Source organism: Mauremys reevesii, linkage group 7, assembly GCF_016161935.1.
Source record: "Mauremys reevesii isolate NIE-2019 linkage group 7, ASM1616193v1, whole genome shotgun sequence".
Lineage (NCBI taxonomy): Eukaryota > Metazoa > Chordata > Testudines > Geoemydidae > Mauremys > Mauremys reevesii.
The window spans coordinates 95,683,463-95,700,545 of record NC_052629.1 but is presented as its reverse complement, the minus strand read 5'-3'; the positions used below and the strand labels follow the sequence as shown (position 1 = coordinate 95,700,545).

The 17,083-nt window shown below is 59.0% G+C and overlaps 2 protein-coding genes across 6 annotated transcripts in view; one reads left to right on the top strand and one right to left on the bottom strand.

Moving 5' to 3' along the window:
* The first annotated feature begins 5 nt into the window (after positions 1–5).
* ZFTA (zinc finger translocation associated) lies at positions 6–8,570 on the top strand. The gene is made up of 6 exons (XM_039482677.1): positions 6–117; positions 1,160–1,436; positions 2,995–3,450; positions 4,300–4,695; positions 5,055–5,480; positions 6,609–8,570. The coding sequence occupies exons 2-6, from the start codon at positions 1,370–1,372 to the stop codon at positions 7,142–7,144; spliced, it is 1,881 nt and encodes a 626-aa protein (XP_039338611.1). The 5' UTR covers positions 6–117; positions 1,160–1,369; the 3' UTR covers positions 7,145–8,570.
* A 5,221-nt stretch (positions 8,571–13,791) lies between these two features.
* RTN3 (reticulon 3) overlaps positions 13,792–17,083 on the bottom strand; it is a 39,509-nt gene continuing 36,217 nt past the window's right edge. For all 5 annotated transcript variants that reach the window (XM_039482812.1, XM_039482808.1, XM_039482809.1 and 2 more), the window contains one exon: positions 13,792–15,792. In XM_039482812.1, the coding sequence (XP_039338746.1) occupies positions 15,747–15,792 (46 nt within the window). In that variant the 3' untranslated portion in view covers positions 13,792–15,746. The remainder of the gene's footprint in view (positions 15,793–17,083) is intronic.

Sequence of the window (17,083 nt, the reverse complement as noted above, 5' to 3'; positions counted from 1 at the left end):
GCTCCAGCCTCCTTCAGCGCCGGCCAATCAGTGCGTGGATACGGGAAGGAGTAGGAGGAGCCTGGGGGAGGGGCTGGGCCAGGCACCACCTACCGGCCGAGAGCGGGATTGCAGGATGTGAGAGGGGAGGGGCGGGGATTGTAGAGCCTGAGCCTCGCTCTGTGGGGACAGGGATGGGGACGGGTCTATAGGGGGCATTCTATAGGGGCAGGCAGAGGCCCACCCCCGGGACAGGGGAGGGAAAGGGCTGAGCCCAGTCTCACGGACATAGGGAGAGGGAGGGAATTCTGTAGGCGTTGAGTCCTGTTCCCTGGGCACAGGAAGGGGACTCTATACGGGAGGGGATAGTATAGCGGCTGAGCCCCGCCCCAGGGGGACAGGAAAAAGGAGAGGGAATTCTATAAGGGATGGGGATTCCATAGGGTCTGAGCCCCACCCCTGGACACGAAGGGGGGGGGCGATTTATATATGCTGGGCTTTGCTCCCCGAGCACAGCGAAGGGGAATTCTTCAGGGACTGAGTCGTGCCCCTCAGGAACGAGGAGGGGGAGGGGATTTTATAAGGGACGGGATTCCAAGGGGCAGAACCCCACCCCCAGGGCACGTATGGGGGATTCTGTAGTGGATGGGGGTTGGAGCAGTGAGACAGTGTGGGGATGGCACTGGGGATGCCCGTGGAGTGGGAGGCAACGTGGGGGGCAGAGGTTTCGCCCAGGCAGAGGGATCGGTTCCTGTGCTGCATGGGGTATAGTCGATCCCAACACCCCCGCTCGATCTGGGTAACGGGGGGCTGAAGGGAGCGCACCGCTCTGTGTTAGAACTGGGCGGTGCATTGATGGGAAGTAGCAGAGACCTGGGGCAGTTCAGTGTATTGCAAACGGCCCCTTATAGCCCAGCTCCCCCACTCCCTCCTCGGTTGGGGACTCAGAGTTGCGGGGTGTGTGTGTGAGAACTGAGGCTGCTAATAACCATCGGAGTCCCCTTATATCCCAGCCCTCTACCCCATATATCCCCAGTCCCCGCCTTGAGTCCCCGCTCCCCTCTCTACGGCTGGGGAGGGGACTCACGGGGTGGGGTGGGGTGGATGAGACCCGGGGGGTGCCCCCATCTCCTCCCCCCATGCTGCAGAAATAGAGCGCGGCCCCTTTAAATTTACCCAGGAGCCCTTAAAGGAGCCCCAGGGGCCCCAGGCAGGAATCCCCACCCCGGCCTGAGCAGCCTGGCTCGGCCGCAGCCGCCGTACGGAGCCCGGGAGCCCCCTCCCCGCGCGGGCAGGGCTCTGCGGCAGCCCCGAGCCTGCCCCGCGGCCCCGGCGCGGATGGACAGGCGGCCGGAGGGGGGCGGGTGCTGACGGACGCACGGACAGAGGGATGGAGCCGCCTCCCTCCCCTCCCCCCCGCCGCCCCGTCAAACGGGAGCCCCTGGACCCGGAGGCAGGTGAGAACAAAGGGGGCGGCCGGCGCCCCCTGCCGGCCCTGGGGTGAGCAGGTGCCCAGGGGACCCGGGTGGGGGGTGACGGCCCCTTTAAGATCCCTCCAATGGCCCTTGGAAGCCTCAGAACCCCCCCTGCCCCTTTAAGACTCTCGCCCCCTCCTTTAAAGCAGCACACCCCCCATTTTATAAGGAACGAATCCTCTCTCCTGCTCCCCCTGTGCCCCTTTAAGACCCTCTTCCCAAAGACACACAGCCTTATAGAGCGGGTCTCCCCCCGCTCCCCACTGTCCTCTCCCACTGCCGCTTTAAGGCCCCCCACCCATCTTATTGGTCAGGGTTCTTGTCCCCTGCTTCCCTCCCCTCCCCCAGGTCTCTTAAAGGGGTAAGCTCCTCCATCCCTTTTATCCTGGGGCCCTAAAGGTGTCTCTAGGTATTTAAAGGGGAGGGGGCACCCACGTTTTTGCTGGGGACTTAAAGGGGCAGTAACCTCTTCTCGTTGCGCTCTCAAGCCTCAGCTCTTAAAGGGGCAGGATGGTCATGCCCTTTGCTGGGGTCTTAAAGGGCATGGAGCCCTCTGGTCACCGGGCTTCTCTCCTTTGGGTAGGGGCATGGAAGTTCAGGGTGATCCCTCATCCCTTGTCCCCCTAGGTCTTTTAAAGGGACAAGAGGCCCTTCTGAGGACATAAAAAGGACAACGTCCTCAAATGCTGTACATAGCTCTGCCAATTCCCCTCAATCCCCACCCGCAGACCCCGGCCATCCCAGCCCTGGGCTCCCCCCACAGCTCTGCCAATTCCCCTCAATCCCCACCCGCAGTCCCCGGCCATCCCAGCCCTGGGCTCCCCACACAGCTCTGCCAATTTCCCTCAATCCCCACCTGCAGCCCCCGGCCATTCCAGCCTTGGGCTTCCCCCACAGCTCTGCCAATTTCCCTCAATCCCCACCTGCAGCCCCTGGCCATCCCAGCCTTGGACTTCCCCCACAGCTCTGCCAATTTCCCTCAATCCCCACCTGCAGCCCCTGGCCATCCCAGCCTTGGACTCCCCCAACAGCTCTGCCAGTGCCCCTCAATCCCCACCTGCAGCCCCCGGCCATCCCAGCCCTGGGCTCCCCCCACAGCTCTGCCAGTGCCCCTCAATCCCCACCAGCACCCCCTGGCCATCCCAGCCCTGGGCTCCCCCCACAGCTCTGCCAGTGCCCCTCAATCCCCACCTGCACCCCCCGGCCATTCCAGCCATGGGCTTCCCCCACAGCTCTGCCAGTGCCCCTCAATCCCCACCTGCAGCCCCCGGCCATCCCAGCCCTGGGCTCCCCCCACAGCTCTGCCAGTGCCCCTCAATCCCCACCCACAGGCCCCAGTGATCCCAGCCCTGGGCTCCCCCGACAGCTCTGCCAGTGCCCCTCAATCCCCACCCGCAGACCCCGGCCATCTCAGCCCTGGGCTCCCCACCAGCTCTGCTGATGCCCCCTCAGTCCCCATGTGAGACCCATCCTCCCATGCACGGCCAAGGTGCCAGGCTACATTCTCACACATCCCTGCCCATGTGGTTTGTTTCACCAGGGGAATCCCCAAGCCAGGACAGCACCGAGGCCCCTGAGTTGATGCTAGGGAGGTCCCTGGCATGGGGGACCCCCAAGGAGCACCCCCTGATGGCTCCAGGGGGGCGGAAGTACTCAGATCACTGTGAGGAGCGGGCATCTCGGCCTGGGAAGAGCCGCATCCCTGGGCGGGACCATCGGCGCTATTATCACGAGCACTGGCGGGCTGAGTACCTGATGGACTTCAACCCGGCGCGGCATGGCATGATCTGCATGGTGTGTGGCAGCGCCCTGGCCACCCTCAAGCTGAGCACCATCAAGCGTCACATCCGCCAGAAGCACCCCTACTCCGGGGGCTGGGGCCCCCGCGAGAAGCAGGTCATCATCCAGAGCTGGGATGCCCACCTTGGGCTGGACGGGGAGCTTGAGGGGCACGGAGACCCCGCCCAGGCACCTGACAGTCTGCAGGGAGCACAAGGTAGCGCACAAGTCCTATGCCCCAGGCACCCCCCTCTATGCAGCCCTCCCCACTGTTCCTACGCATCCCCATCTCTGAACACCCATCCCTCCTGCCCCTCTGCACCCCCAGCACTCCCCCACTGCCCTGGGCACCCACATGCTGCTCCTAGGCAACCCCTCCCCTGAGCACCCATCCCCCTCCTAGACACCCCTCTCCTGAATACTCTGACACATGCCTCAACCCCTGGCACCCCCATTCCCTGGGCAGACTTCCAAAGCATCTCCCCACCTTTCCTTTCCCACAGGCGTGCACCCGCACTCCAGAAATCCCTCCTCCGGTCTCTGGGGGCACCTGGGTCTCAGTGAGGGCCTGCCCCCCCCCCCCCATTTGGGGAATCCACCTTGCCCAAATCCCCACTGCCCCAGGCACCCTTCTTGTTGGGCAGCTAAGGCTCTTTCCCTGTAGGGGATGCTCCACTCTGCCCTGGTGTGAGCCCATGTGGTGCCTAGCCCTCCCATTTGTGATGGGGGCAGCTAGCAGCTGGGGAGAATAAGATGGGAGCGTGGGGTTAGTGGGAAGGTGAGGGCATGGCAGGGGATGGGGAACTGGGGGCTGACCGACCCATCTCCATGTCCATCTCTCGGGGGGCTGAGGGGGAGGGGTATGCAGGAGAGCTGGGGTTCAGGGTTAAGAAGGAAGAGTGGCTGGTGTCAGGGTTAGGGGTATCTGGGGCACTGCCCCATCTCTGCCTCCTCCAGGGGCACTGTTGGCAGGAGCGGATACAGCCTGTGTCCCATGCCCATCTTGCCCAGGCACTGGGGTCAGGGTTAGGAGGGTGCAGGGCGCTGACCTGTCTGTCTCCCCCAGGGATGCTGTCAGCGGGGGGCGGGTTCCGGCGTCGGCGCCGTGCCCCATGCCCATCCCCACGGGGGGCTGTCCGGCGGCCGGCAATCGGGGGCAGGAAGGCATCGCCCAGCGCCCGCCGGCTGGAGCGCTATGTGCGTGAGTCCCTGCAGAGCTGGTTCCAGGCCGAGTTCCTCATGGATTACGATGCCCAGGGCAACCGGCTGCGCTGCATGATGTGTGGGCGCGGGCTGCCCAGCCTCAACCTGGATGACATCAAGCGCCACGTGCTGCAGGCCCACCCCGCCTCGCTCGCCTTCAGCCCCGCTGAGAAGGGTGCCATCCTGGAGGCCTGGAACTCCCGTGCCCTGGTGCTGGCTGCTGGCAAGGGCTGGGTGCCTCAGGAAGAGCACCCTGCAGGTGAGGGGGGAGGGAGACCAGGTTGAGGGGACCCCCTCGTGGATGGGGGCGCTGGGAGGACTGGGGTGGGTGTGGGACCTCAGTGGGTGAGGGGGAGGCTGGAGGGACTGGGGTGAGGGCTGGAGAGCCTGTGGGTGAGGGGAACATGTCCTCTCTGAGGGGTGGGCTGGGGTAACAGCATGTGTCACACATGGGGGGCAGTCCTAGCCTGTGATGGGGAGGGAGTGTGTGTGTGTGAGATCTGTGGGGATGGGAGCAGAGTCTGTCTGTGCTGTTGTGGGACAATCTGTCTGTGCCTATGGGGCACCCACATGTGAACACCCCCCAGCACCTCTGTCTTGATCCCCATCTCTCCCTAGAGCCCGATGCCCTCTCCCCTGGGGACCTTAGTGCTGAAGCCTCTGAGCCATGCTCGGCAATGGCTGCCCCAGAGCCAGAGGAGAGCAGCTCCCCGGGGAGCTGGGCCAAGGAGGAGCCTGTGGCGCCGTGGGAGCTGGATGCAGGGGGGCCGCTGCGGGGTAAAGACCACCGGCGCCACTTCCAGGAGCACTGGCGGCTGGAGTACCTGATGGACTACCACGGCGAGCGGCACGGGCTGGTTTGCATGGTGTGTGGCGGGGCACTGGCCACCCTCAAGATGAGCACCATCAAACGCCACATCCGCCAGCGGCACCCTGACTCCACCCTGCTCAGCCACCAGGTCAAAGCCCTGATCGTGGAGGAGTGGAACCGCAAGGTCGCCCAGCTGGTGGAGATGGGGTCACCCCTGCCAGAGCAGGCCTCAGGTGAATGGGGGTTGGGGCTGGGGCCAACCAGCTGCTGGCCTTCCCATAGGTACTCGAGAAGCTGAGGAGCAAGTCCTGCCATCCAGCCCTGGGCAAGACGGGTAGGGGGAGCTGCTGCTAGCCTCTCATGGGGAGAGGGACAAGCAAAGAGGATCCAGTGCTGTGTGGCTGTCTCAGAATAGCCAGGGACAAGGTGACAGGTCAGATGGGGGCTGCTGGAGATTCCCTCCCCCCAGGGAAGATGCCAGGGGGTGCCTGGTGTCCAAAGCAAGTGCTAGGGCTGCAGGGAGTAGAGGCAGCCGGGACCACATGCAGAAGCCCTGGCCTGTACTCTGAACAGTAACAGCCCTGGTCTGCCTCCCTCTGCTACCTGCAGTGCATGTGCTGCAAGGACCAGAACCCCACCTGGTGGCAGCAGGTGGTACTGCACCCTGTAGCCCCTCCTGTGTTCCCCCCACAGTAGCCCCAGGGGTATTGCATCCTGCAGGAGCGCAACACGTCCCCCCTAGTGGCAGCAGGAAGCATTGCACCCGGCAGCAGCTCCATGAGTCCCCCTGGTGGTAGCGGGCGGCATTGCACCCAGCAACAGCTCCACAAATGACCCCCAGTCACCAGCAGAGAAGCTGTGTGCCTGACCCACCCCAGGACCTGTGTGAGCACTGGCTTCTCCCAAACCAGCTCTGAAAAAGACTGGATCAGAATCAGCACCAGAGAGGCCCCTCCCCATGCAGAGCCAAACTGGATTGGAACCAGTGTCCAAAAGGCCCTGAGTCCCCCTGCACCTGGGCTGGGTCAGAACAGCACCACAGGTGAATGTCCCCTCCCACTCACAGCCAGGCAGGCTCAGAAGCAGTGCTCTAGAGGCACCCCCCACCACACACTGCAGCTGGGCTAATTCCCCCTTCCACAGGGAGGGAGGTGGGATGTGCCATGTACCCCAGCTGTGCTGTGATCTTTGAGCCATGGGGGTGGGGCCATGGAGCTTTGCTTTGGAGCCACAGGGTCAGCAATTCCATCATGCCCAGGGATGTGGGAATGAGGCCTGAGTCTGTGCAGTGTGTGTGTGTGGGGGCAGGGGGCCGAGCATGGTACCTAGCTTGACTTGACCTTGCTCTGTCATCTTTCCAGGAGACTCCCAGAATCCTTTGCAGCCATCAAGCCCCGAGGAGCTGGATGAGGACGTGCAGCTGCCTGCAGAGGGGGAGGAGGAGGAGGAAGAGGAGGAGGAGAGTGTGTTGGTGGTGGGGACGCCCCCATCCACCCCACAGAGCCCCCCTGACCCCACAGCTGGCCCCCCCATGGGCCCGGCACCTGCACCGCGGCGGGAGCAGCGGCGGAACTACCAGCTGCACTGGCGCGTGGAATACCTGATGGACTACGATGGCAGGCGGCATGGGCTGGTGTGCATGGTGTGTGGGGGGGCGCTCGCCACTCTCAAGGTGAGCACCATCAAACGCCACATCCTGCAGGTGCACCCCTTCTCCTTGGACTTCACCCCAGAAGAGCGGCAGACCATCCTGGAGGCCTACAATGAGACGGCCCTGCGCTATGAGCCTGCCCTGGGGGAGGAGTCTGAGGTTAAGCCCCACCCCTTCCTCCAGGCCACTCCTGCTGATGGGGAAGAGGCAGAGTTGGCCTGTGCCCCACCTACCAGCACAGCATAGTTGATGGACAAGATTCTGTCTTGACTCTTGGGAGCAGGGGTGGGGGGTCCAGGCTATGGACAGACCCCCCCTTGCTTAGAGGGCTCATTTGGGAGCAGAATAGGGGGTTCTGCACCCACACATGCTACAGACATTGCCCCGTGAACTACACAGCACCTTCCCCCACTCCCATCCCCACCCTGATGCATCTGGTCCTCATGCACTGATACTCCATAGCCCAAGCTTCGGGGTGGGGGAAGGGGCCCACAGGGCCCCCTGTAGCTTTTAATCCCACCCCATCCGAGCTGGGGATGACACAGAAATGTGGTTGTTGGGGATGGGGGCACATGGGGCTGGAACCCAGCTGCTCAGCGAGCCAGTGGGATAGGACATTTGCAAGACATGGTGGTGGGGGGAAGGGATGAAATCATCTCCCTGCCCGGGGCAGGCACTGGTGAGCAAGGGCGCAGCTGCTCTATTTAAGGGGCCAGTTCCACACCCCTCCTGGGACTCTTCCTGGCCCCCAGGGTAGCTGGTTTGAAAAGCTAATGATCCCTGGCTGCTGCTGCTGCCAACTCCCAGCCTCCCCCAGCTCCCATCTGGCCTCCAAACAGGGCCCATTTCTTCCTGCCACCTCCCCCCATTCCCCATAGCTGCAGATTTTCACCCCAGCAGCCTCTTCCTGTCACAGGTGCAGGCTGGAATCCATGTCCCTCGGAGCTAATTGGATGTAACCCCAATGCTCCCATTGACCTTCCCTTTCCCCCACCCACTCCAGGGAAAGTGCCACCCTCTGTGGAGAGTCTAGACTGGCCTTTGCAGTCGTGTTTATTAGCTTAATTAGCCACCGGAGTCACCACACCTCATCTAGATGCAACATCCTAAGAGCCTTCCTTGGGCTGAAGTTAAACTGACCCTCCCCCGCCGGCACCAGGGGGCCTTGGTAAGTAACCCGCTCCCCTGCCGAATGCCAAGCAGTGCTGCTCACGTGAGCTGTGCAAGGCGTTGGGCCCCATCACGCCCATGTTTATACCAGCCCCAAGGGCGCGTGGATGGTCACCCGACTGGAACGCAGCGTTGACACCAGGTGGAAACGAGTATAAAAAAGGGGAAGTGGGGTCCCTGCCTTGAGCCATGGGGGCTGGAGCTTCAAGCGCTGGAGTGAGGCCGGGAGCAGGGCTGCGGCTGGGGGGGGGGGTCGAGGCTGGGCCGCAGCTGGGGGTGGGCTGAGGTCTGGAGTGGGGACAGAACTGGCCAAGGGCTGAGGCTGGGGCAGGAGCAGAACCACAGCTGCCAGCTGGAAAAGGATGGGTCATTTTCTGCTCGAGCTGCCAGGCTTCACAAGGGTCCTGTCAAGCTCCCAGCTGCCCCTTGTGTGGCCAATAGCCTTGTATCCCTGCACCATGCAGGGGCAGCAGCTGGTGAGTGGCAGCGATCCCTCCCCTTTGGTCTTTGCTCTGCACTGGCTCCCCTCTCCCCAGTGATGGGGGTGGGGGTTGAGGTAGGTGCCCGGGGCACTCGGACATGGTCCTGCCTGTGTCTGTAACGGGGCTGGCAATGGGATACTGGGCTAGATGGGCCTATTGTTGTAATGCGGGGGTGGAGGGGGGACACTGGCTTTGATGGGCCCGTTGGTCTGAGCTGGGGCAGAGAGGAGAAGGGAGACCTGGCCCCATAGGGCAGACATGGGCAAACTACAGCCCATGGGACCATCCTGCCTGGCCCCTCCCCTGGCATCCCCCCTCCCCTGCAGCCGGGCCTTGCTCTGGCCCACTGCTTCTGCTGGGCAGTGTGGGGAGTACAGCTGGCTCTGGCTGGGTGTTGTGCCTGTGAGCTCCTGCTGCTGGTAAGGGGACAGGGAGTGGGGGATCCTAGGGGTCGGTTAGATGGGGCAGAGGTTCTGGGGGGGCAGTCAGGGGATGGGGAACAGGGAGGGTTGGGAATGGGAATCTCAGGGGGCCTGTCAGGGGGCAGGGATGTGGATAGGGGTGAGGGAGCAGTGGGGGTTGAATAAGGGGTGGGATCCCAGGGGATAGTTAGGGGTGGAGGGTCCCGGGGGGGGGGTGGTCAGGGGACAAGGAGCAGAGGGCAGTTGGATAGGGGGTGGGAGTCCCAGGAGGGCTGTCAGGGGGCCAGGGTGTGGATAGGGGTCAGGGGACAGGGGGGTTGGATAGGGGGTGGTTATGGGAACAAGAAGCAGGGTGGGGGTTGGGAGTTCTGAGGGGGGCAGGAGCCAGGCTTTTTGGGGAGGCTCAGCCTTCCCTATCCAGCCCTGCATACAGTTTTGCAACCCCAATGTGGCCTTTGGGCCAAAAAGTTTGCCCACCCTGACCATAGGGTCATTAGTCTGATGCAGGTTGAAAGCTTGCAAACCCTTGACAGGCTGGAGCAGCTGCCCCCTGACTGCTGTAGAGACAGGGGCAATGCTGCCACCCCCTCCCCTGTCTGCCAAGGCTGCTCCTGCTGGCGGCACAGAACGTGATGCCGCCATACACTGAGCACACTGGGGCCTGTTCCAGCTGCTACTCTTTGCTAACGCTAGCCAATGTGCCCCTCCCTGCTGCGTTCGGGGCAGCGTTAAGTGGCTCCCACTTTACAAGGGGGGGAACTGAGGCACAGAGGGGCTTTCCCTGTGCTAGACTGGCTTTCTGGAAGATGGCCCAGCCTTGCAACTCCAGGGGGTGGGAGAGCCAATGGAGACAAACCCCCCAGCAACCACCTGTACTTGCACCCTTGCTCCTAGCTGCTCTGAGCAGGGTTACTGAGCCAGCGGCCGATCCACACTAGTGCACCCAGCCTCCTTAGCAAAGGGGTAGAGAGTTACCCTAAAGCATTGTGGGGGAAGCCCTGGGGTTACACCACCAACCCCTTGCTGCTGCCCCCACTTCTCCTCCAAGGGACTGGGACCATTCAGTTTTGCTCATGTCACTTGAACCATCCATATTTGGAAATCTTTCTGTGCTTCCACCCCATGTGTCATCTCTAGGCTTGGGGAGGAGGGGGACCCTCTTTCTGCTCCCTGCCACAGCAGCTGGCCCCTTGTGCTGGGGCAGCTCTGCTCATGTGCACCCAGGCTCCAAAGTGCTGGGTTTTAAGCAGGCCTCCTCTTCAAAGTGCACTGGGACAGCCCCCGTTGAGGCTCCATCTCTGAGCAGCTGCATGAGCCCATCATCCACTTGTAGAGAAGCTGCCCATCAAAGAACAGCAAAACGCAGCCATAGGGCTATAATGCTGCATGGGAGGAAAGAGGGAGGCAGACCTAGTGGGTAGGGTGCTAACCTCAGACTTCAAAAACCTGGGTTCAATTTCCTCAGGGCTGGCTCCAGGCACCAGCTTAGCAAGCAGGTGCTTGGGGCAGCCACTCTGGAGGAGGGGGGGGGGGGAACACGTCCAGGTATTCGGCAGCAATTCAGCAGAGGGTCCCTCACTCCCGCTTGGAGTGAAGGACCTCCCCCTGAATTGCCACAGATCAGGATTGCGATCACAGCTTTTTTTTTTTTTTGGCTGCTTGGGGTGGCAAAACCCCTGGAGCCAGCCCTGAATTCCCTGCTCCCCCATAAACTTCCTGGGTTTCCTTGGGGAAGTCACTTAGGCTCAGTGCCCCTCTCTCTACAATGGGGCCCTGCTCTGCCTCCTGGGGGGAGGAGGGAGAATAAATGCATTAAGGAGTCAGGGGTGCTCAGATCCAGTGGTACTTTAGATGAAAGGTTGCAGCTGTAGGGTTGGATGGGGCCCATTGGTCTGATCTGGGAGCATGGGGGAAGCAGCCTGGCTGGGCCCATTGCTCTCAGCCAGGGAAGATACTGGGGGTACGAGGGGCTTGAGAGGCCTCTGGTTCTGATCCATGCTGCATAATCTAGACCAAAAAGGTACTTAGATGTTACAGCAGTTACCTTAGCATGCCTGGGGTGGGGGGAGGGGAGTGAACTGGGGATAGAAACAGGGCCTCATTCCCATACAGCTCCTCCCCTGCACCACAACGAGAAACCCTGGGCCCTGGCTTGGCTCAGGCTGCGACACTGGAAGGGGGCAGAGCTAGCACAAGTTACTATCTAGAGCCCATCGTGCAGGGCTGGATCTGCTGCTAAACACTCCCCTGCCCCGGGAGGAACAGTCCCCTATTGCAGGGGACGCTCCTGTAGCTGTGAAGAGTAGAAACCAGCCCTAGCGCTGGGTGGTGCAGAATTCCCTACAGCTGAGCGCTCCTCTCCCCCTCACTAGCTCTCAGCCGAGAAGGGGCAGGTCTTCCTCCTCCCAGCCAAGCTCTGCTGCAGCCCAGGGTTGGTGAGGGGGGAGTCTGATGCAAATCTAACAGTACTACCCTGAGCCTCACTTTTACTGCCCCATGGCAAGCCCCTCCTTTCAAGACTAGCTTTGGGCTCCAGCCAGCACCATTGCCCCTGCCTGAGCTATTAAGAGCTGGGTGTAGCCATGGGAAGGCAGGAGCTGAGCATCAGGCAGCTGGTAGAAATACCCAGCTCTCAGCCTTCTAGACTGACTGGCTCTTTCCTGTGAAGCTGACAGGCCTAGTGAGAGGTTCCTCCTGCGTAGCTAGTGTTCAAGAGCTGCCCTTGTGTAATCACGCTTCCTCTGTGTACCTGCTATGGCACAGCTCACACTTGGGGAAGTGAGCTGGGAAGGGGCTATGCTCCTTGTGTACACCTGGACACCAGCAGCACTAGGGCCCATTCGTGCAGGCCCACCTCAGCCACGAATGGAGGGTCAGCAGCTCTTCAGCTTCCAGGTAGAGGCCTGAAGAGCAAAGCAGGACCGTGAGACTAAGAATCCCTTACTCCACCCAGCAGGTTTGGCAGGAGGGTGGAAGACACAAGTTAACATTCCAGGCCTTCATGGGTAACACACCAAGTGACACCAAGCCCCTGCCCCATGGCACAGGCCTGCTTTTTCACAGGAGGCACAGGCTCTCCCTCTGGACTCAGAAGCTGCCTGCACTCGAGGCATTTTGCTCGTAGATTCTTACCTTGGTTTTAGTGCTAGATCCAGCATCTCAGAGCATGCTCTAGTGACCATGCCTGATGTGTTGGAAGTGGTTATCCAAGGGGAGTCTTCGTGGTTCCAAAGCTGTTGCATGGATGGTATTCAGAGCCATCTTCTTGGGCTTCCCTTCTTCCATTCCAGCTCTGTATATAACCTGCTCTGGAGAGCAGGGAAGGTGGGTTCTTAACATACAAAGATGCAACATTAGGACATTTCGCCATCGTCTCCCTTGCTACATGCTGCGGGCAAGTCCAGAAAAGCCGGTTTCAGACTCGTGTGAAGTCTATAGTGATTGGTAGCTGCCATCCGTTTAGGTTTTTGTACCTTACCAGCATAGGTACCACTAAGATGGTAGGTCACTAGGCCCAGGAGCAGTCATGCTTGCCAGCGTAGGAGGTAGGTAGCTCAGCTGAGAGGCCTCACGCTTTCCAGAATTTTCCAGGCATAGGGAGAGTAGCAGCTTGATTCAAATCTCAATCTTCCCTACCAAGAATGACATTGCAAAAACCAGGTGGCAGGTTGGTGTCATTTGAGTTACAGACTTAGCTGTGCCCATCTTGACTAGACGCTACAATCATCTCAGTTAAGCCCTACCTGAAGCCTCAGTGGTTTCGAGTGAAATGTTTTTATACACCTCCCCTCCCGAGAGCGACTTGCTCCTTGTAGCTACCATGTAAATGTTCTGAATTATATTTATATGCCTATGTTACACTTTAGTGACAGTATTGGAATATTTGTATGTGGTCCTCGTGAAAAGGTGTTTTGCATCAGTATGTTTTTTATATGCATATGTTTTGTAAACATGTTAAATAAAACCTTTCAAATGATGCAGTTTTGAAGTGCGTTAATTTGCGGGGTTATCGTCTAACAAGCACCCTACTGCCAGTGCTTCTCCACCGCTTAAGTCTGCAAGATCCGTGCTTCAGGAGTTGGAGTCAATTAGAATTCTTTAGGGCAAAGAGGAGCATTCAGAAGAATAACTAAATGGCTCAACTGCAGAGTTTTGTTCACTGATTGAACACCTGGTCTAGCACAGATGCTCTTAACCACTTCAGCTGTCTTAAAAATGGTTTAATTTCTTCCTAAACCAGGTGAACTAATTGTGCGTAGAAACAGATTTACTCATTCAGTGCTACACCTCAATGCAGACAGACACTCAACTGATTTTGAGATGAGTTTGGATTCCCCTCGAGCTGAGTTAGGTTGGTGCCCTGAGCTAAGCAAACTGGGGTAGAAACAGTCAGTTAAAGTGGTGGATGAGGTACGTGTTTATAGCTCAATGGCAACTTCAAAATCCCACCCAGCTATTGCACCATGCAGCATGTCTGTGCTGCTATCTTTTCATAGGAGTCTGACCGACCACTGATACTCTCCTGCAGAGATGAGCTTTAGCTTGAGGGTAGAACAGGCCTGAGGAGTGGAGTTGTCAATCCCGATCCTCAGCCCAAAGCTTTTAAGATAAGGCACTCAATGGCCCAGCCTGAAGAGAAGGCCCAACAGAGAGAGTGGAAGAGAGCCAGAACTCCCCCCACGCCCAACGCTCTGCTCCCTGCTCCCCCAATGACAGGGGAGCTATGGGGAATTCCAGCTGCCGAGGCTAACTCCATCCCACCCACCATCTACCCCGACAACTCCCCAATACGACTGACACAGGAAACGAAGCCAGCGGGGACCTGTCCATGGTGTTTTTTTATTAATACCACATTTGCAGTGTGACAGGAACCGGGTTATCAGCTCCCGGGGCACTACTGTAATTTATGCTGCACGTACGCACACGCACACACACACACACAGAGCTTCATTAGTAGTTTGTTTCCGGTTTTTTGTCTACATGTTCTCTTTAAAAAAAAAAAAACACAAAAATTGCCTGGCACAAAGATCTGTTCAACGTATCTCACAACAGCAGTAACAGAACAGACGTAAGAGCTGGGCCGACAGCTTCCAGTGCAGAAGAGGTCCTGGGGAAGGGGTGGAAAGAAGTTAGGGCAGGACAATCAGTGCAGTTTCCGCTGGGGAAAGCAGAGAATGTGGTTTGTTGCTGTGATGCTGAGAAAAGACGAGGGCAGGAGCAAAGAGGCTTTGAATTCCCTACACTCATCCCCACAAGCTTTGCTTGGGAGGGAGAGAAGGTGGCCCAGCCAGTTATAAGCCCTGTGGCTGTCAGCACATGGCTTATCAGGCCTGGGGGCATATTCCCTGTAATAGACTACCTGCATCTAGGCTTTGAGTCAGTTGGGCTCAGTTCAAAAGCAGAGTTGTGGTTTTTGTTTAAACGCTGCCTCGCAGGGCTCAGAATCCCCATCTCCATTAGCAGATGCTGTGCTAAAAAGGAGCCTGAGCTTCTCTAAAGCAGCCAAAGCCTCCCTTCTCCCTGCCACACTAAACTGACACGAGGGAGGTGAGAATCCCCCTCAAGCCCAAATGCTGAATGAATGGCTCATTTATCCACTGGGCATTTCCCTCCCACTCCTGCTAGCAGTGCCTCCTTTCCCCCTGGAAAAAGCAACAGAGGTGGGCATTTGGTCTAGGTCTCAGTGCCGCCACCTTTCACCGGGCACAGCAGGCTGGTTAAAGACTGACTCCTCCTGACCAGAGGAAACTCAAAGCTACCTTCAAATAAAGTTCAGCGAGTGAAGAGTGTACAACAAATACGAACTGTGAAATCTGCCGCTCTACGACTATTCTGCACACTCGAGTGTTACGTACCATTTCTCCGCCCAGCTGGGGTTCAAAGGGACCTTTGCTCCCTGCTGCCAGGATGGCATGCGGGCAAGGCAGCATGTGGCGCTGTCTCAGTAGTTCAGCTCTCAGTGGTCACCCGCCCGCCCCTCCGGGGGCTGAGATAGGAGTTATGACAGCAGAGGAGTCACATGCAGAGTTCAGGGGTGGGGATGTTGTTTTTCCTCTACAGAAGTTTACAGCAGTGTACAGCAGATACAGACATTTTCATCTCAGAGTAAGAAATAAAAGGTACCACCTGGGAAAGGGGTGGGGGGCACATTAAAGGAACTGGAGAGGAGAGGGATGAACCAGACTAAAGCACAGAACTGATGTCACGTAGGGGTACAAACCCCCCTTTCGCTCAGCAAGGTTGAGGGGGGAGTTTCCTGGACTTCCCACCCCACCCCTTTTGGTACAAGTCCCTGACCCCCAAGGAGCCGGCTGGGAGAGTATTTGGGGAGCAGGGAATGTAGAAGTGCAGGAAGCCAAGGGGGGTGTGGGGGGGAAAGAGCGGGATGTCTCCTTGGAGTGATTCCCCTTGGCAGGCGGGAAAGCGTTTGGTCGAGCAGAGCGCCACCCTGCCCTCATTGCAGGCTGGGAACCGAAGAGGAGCCAGCGTTCAGAACAGCATTCGGTTCCCTGCGGTCAGGGACAAGACCCTTACAATCGTTCAGGTGTGCTGAGGCTCCCCTAATGGCTTGGACGCCAGGTCTCCTTTAGTCTGGTGCACGTTCTGAGCCCAATTCTAGGCTTAGAAAAGCAAATGCCAAATAATAACAAGAAACGCTTGGAATGCAGGCTCAAGCTGACTCAGCATGTTCCTTCATAGGTACAAGAAACAATGGTTATAACTATCGCGTGGAGTTTAGTAATGGCTGGATCCTGGGGCTGCCCACCCCCCAGCTTATTCTGGCTTTTTCTTCACCACTCCTGGAAGTTTTGCTTGGATCCTACAGGAAAAGAGGTAGGGAAAGGGTGAGTTTTAAGGGCCAAGAGGTCAGCCGGATGCTCATTAACTTATGACAGGCTAGTGGTTGGATCATGCAAGATGTTGATGAGGCTACAAGCTACTGGACCGGAGGCTTTGGCTCAGGCAGCAGACACCCATGCTTTGAGGCTTTCTATCTCTGCAGACATGACTGGGTTGTCACTGCACTAGATTTACTGAGGACCCTCCATGTGGCTCTCTTCTTTCTGTTCAGCACCTGTTCTGAAGAGCATCTTGTGCCCCAAACGCTCTTGGCTTGAGGGCTTGTGGTGGAATTTCGTGCTCATGGAAGCCGTGGAAGAATTAGACTAGACTGTAAGCTTTTGGGGCTGGACAGTCGCATGTATGTACACAAGGACGAGCACACTACACGGGGAGCTACTAGAATGCAACTAAGGGAGGGATTTTCCAAGTGTCCAACTCCCCCTACAAGTCAACGGCAGTCAGGCATCTAGAGCAGAGGTGGCCAGACTGGTTCGCAAGCCACATGCGGCTCTTTTACAGTTACAGGGTGGCTCCTGGAGCCCACCATGCCCCCGCTTCTCCACCTAACAGACTGGCGGGGAAGGGAGCTCAGGGCTTCTGCCTCTGGCAGGGCTCTGGGCTTCAGCCCCATGGAGCCTGCCTGCTGGGGCCCCGAGCCTTGGCAGGCGCCTTCCATGGGGCAGAAGTCTCAAGCCCCACCCCCTGAGCCCTGGCAGGTGCACCTGGCTCTCGAGGTTCTGACGATTATCGTATGCGGCTCGAAGGGTCAGTAAGTTTGGCCACTCCTGATCTAGAGTGTCAAATGGAAACAGGCCCAGTAGCTGTAACCGCCGCGCCAACCACCAACACGCCCAGCAGAGATGCTTCTCTTCTGCAGTATGAAGCAGGGCTCACCAGCAGTGAAGTGTGACACATCACCTCCATATTGGTGCACATAACAAAATTCATGTGATGGGGGTGGGGCCGAGGGGTTTGGGGTGTGGGAGGGGGCTCAGGGCTGGGGCAGAAGGTTGGGGTACGGGCTCTGGGGTGGGGCTAGGGATGCAGGCTGCCCCAGGTGCTGCAGTGGGGAGAGAGGACTCCCCGCAGCCCCCTCTCACTTCAGCAGCTCGGGGCCAAGGGAGAGGTGCCTCTCCCCAGCTGCGGAAGCTCCAGTTGGGCTGGGCCTGGGGAGGGGCTCCTCTCACCAATGGCTCTGATGGGCCTGGGGAGGGGCTCCTCTCCCCCAGCCATGGCTTGTCTGGGGCAGGTCCGTGCTGGGGCCCGTG

What these genes read in the sequence shown, in the direction of transcription:
- ZFTA (XM_039482677.1), top strand. Translation starts at nt 1,370, where the DNA reads ATGGAGCCGCCTCCCTCCCCTCCCCCCCGCCGCCCCGTCAAACGGGAG. An exon ending in GCCCCTGGACCCGGAGGCAG is followed by an intron (nt 1,437 to 2,994) that starts GTGAGAACAAAG and finishes TTGTTTCACCAG; the next exon opens with GGGAATCCCCAAGCCAGGAC. An exon ending in CCTGCCAGAGCAGGCCTCAG is followed by an intron (nt 5,481 to 6,608) that starts GTGAATGGGGGT and finishes TCATCTTTCCAG; the next exon opens with GAGACTCCCAGAATCCTTTG.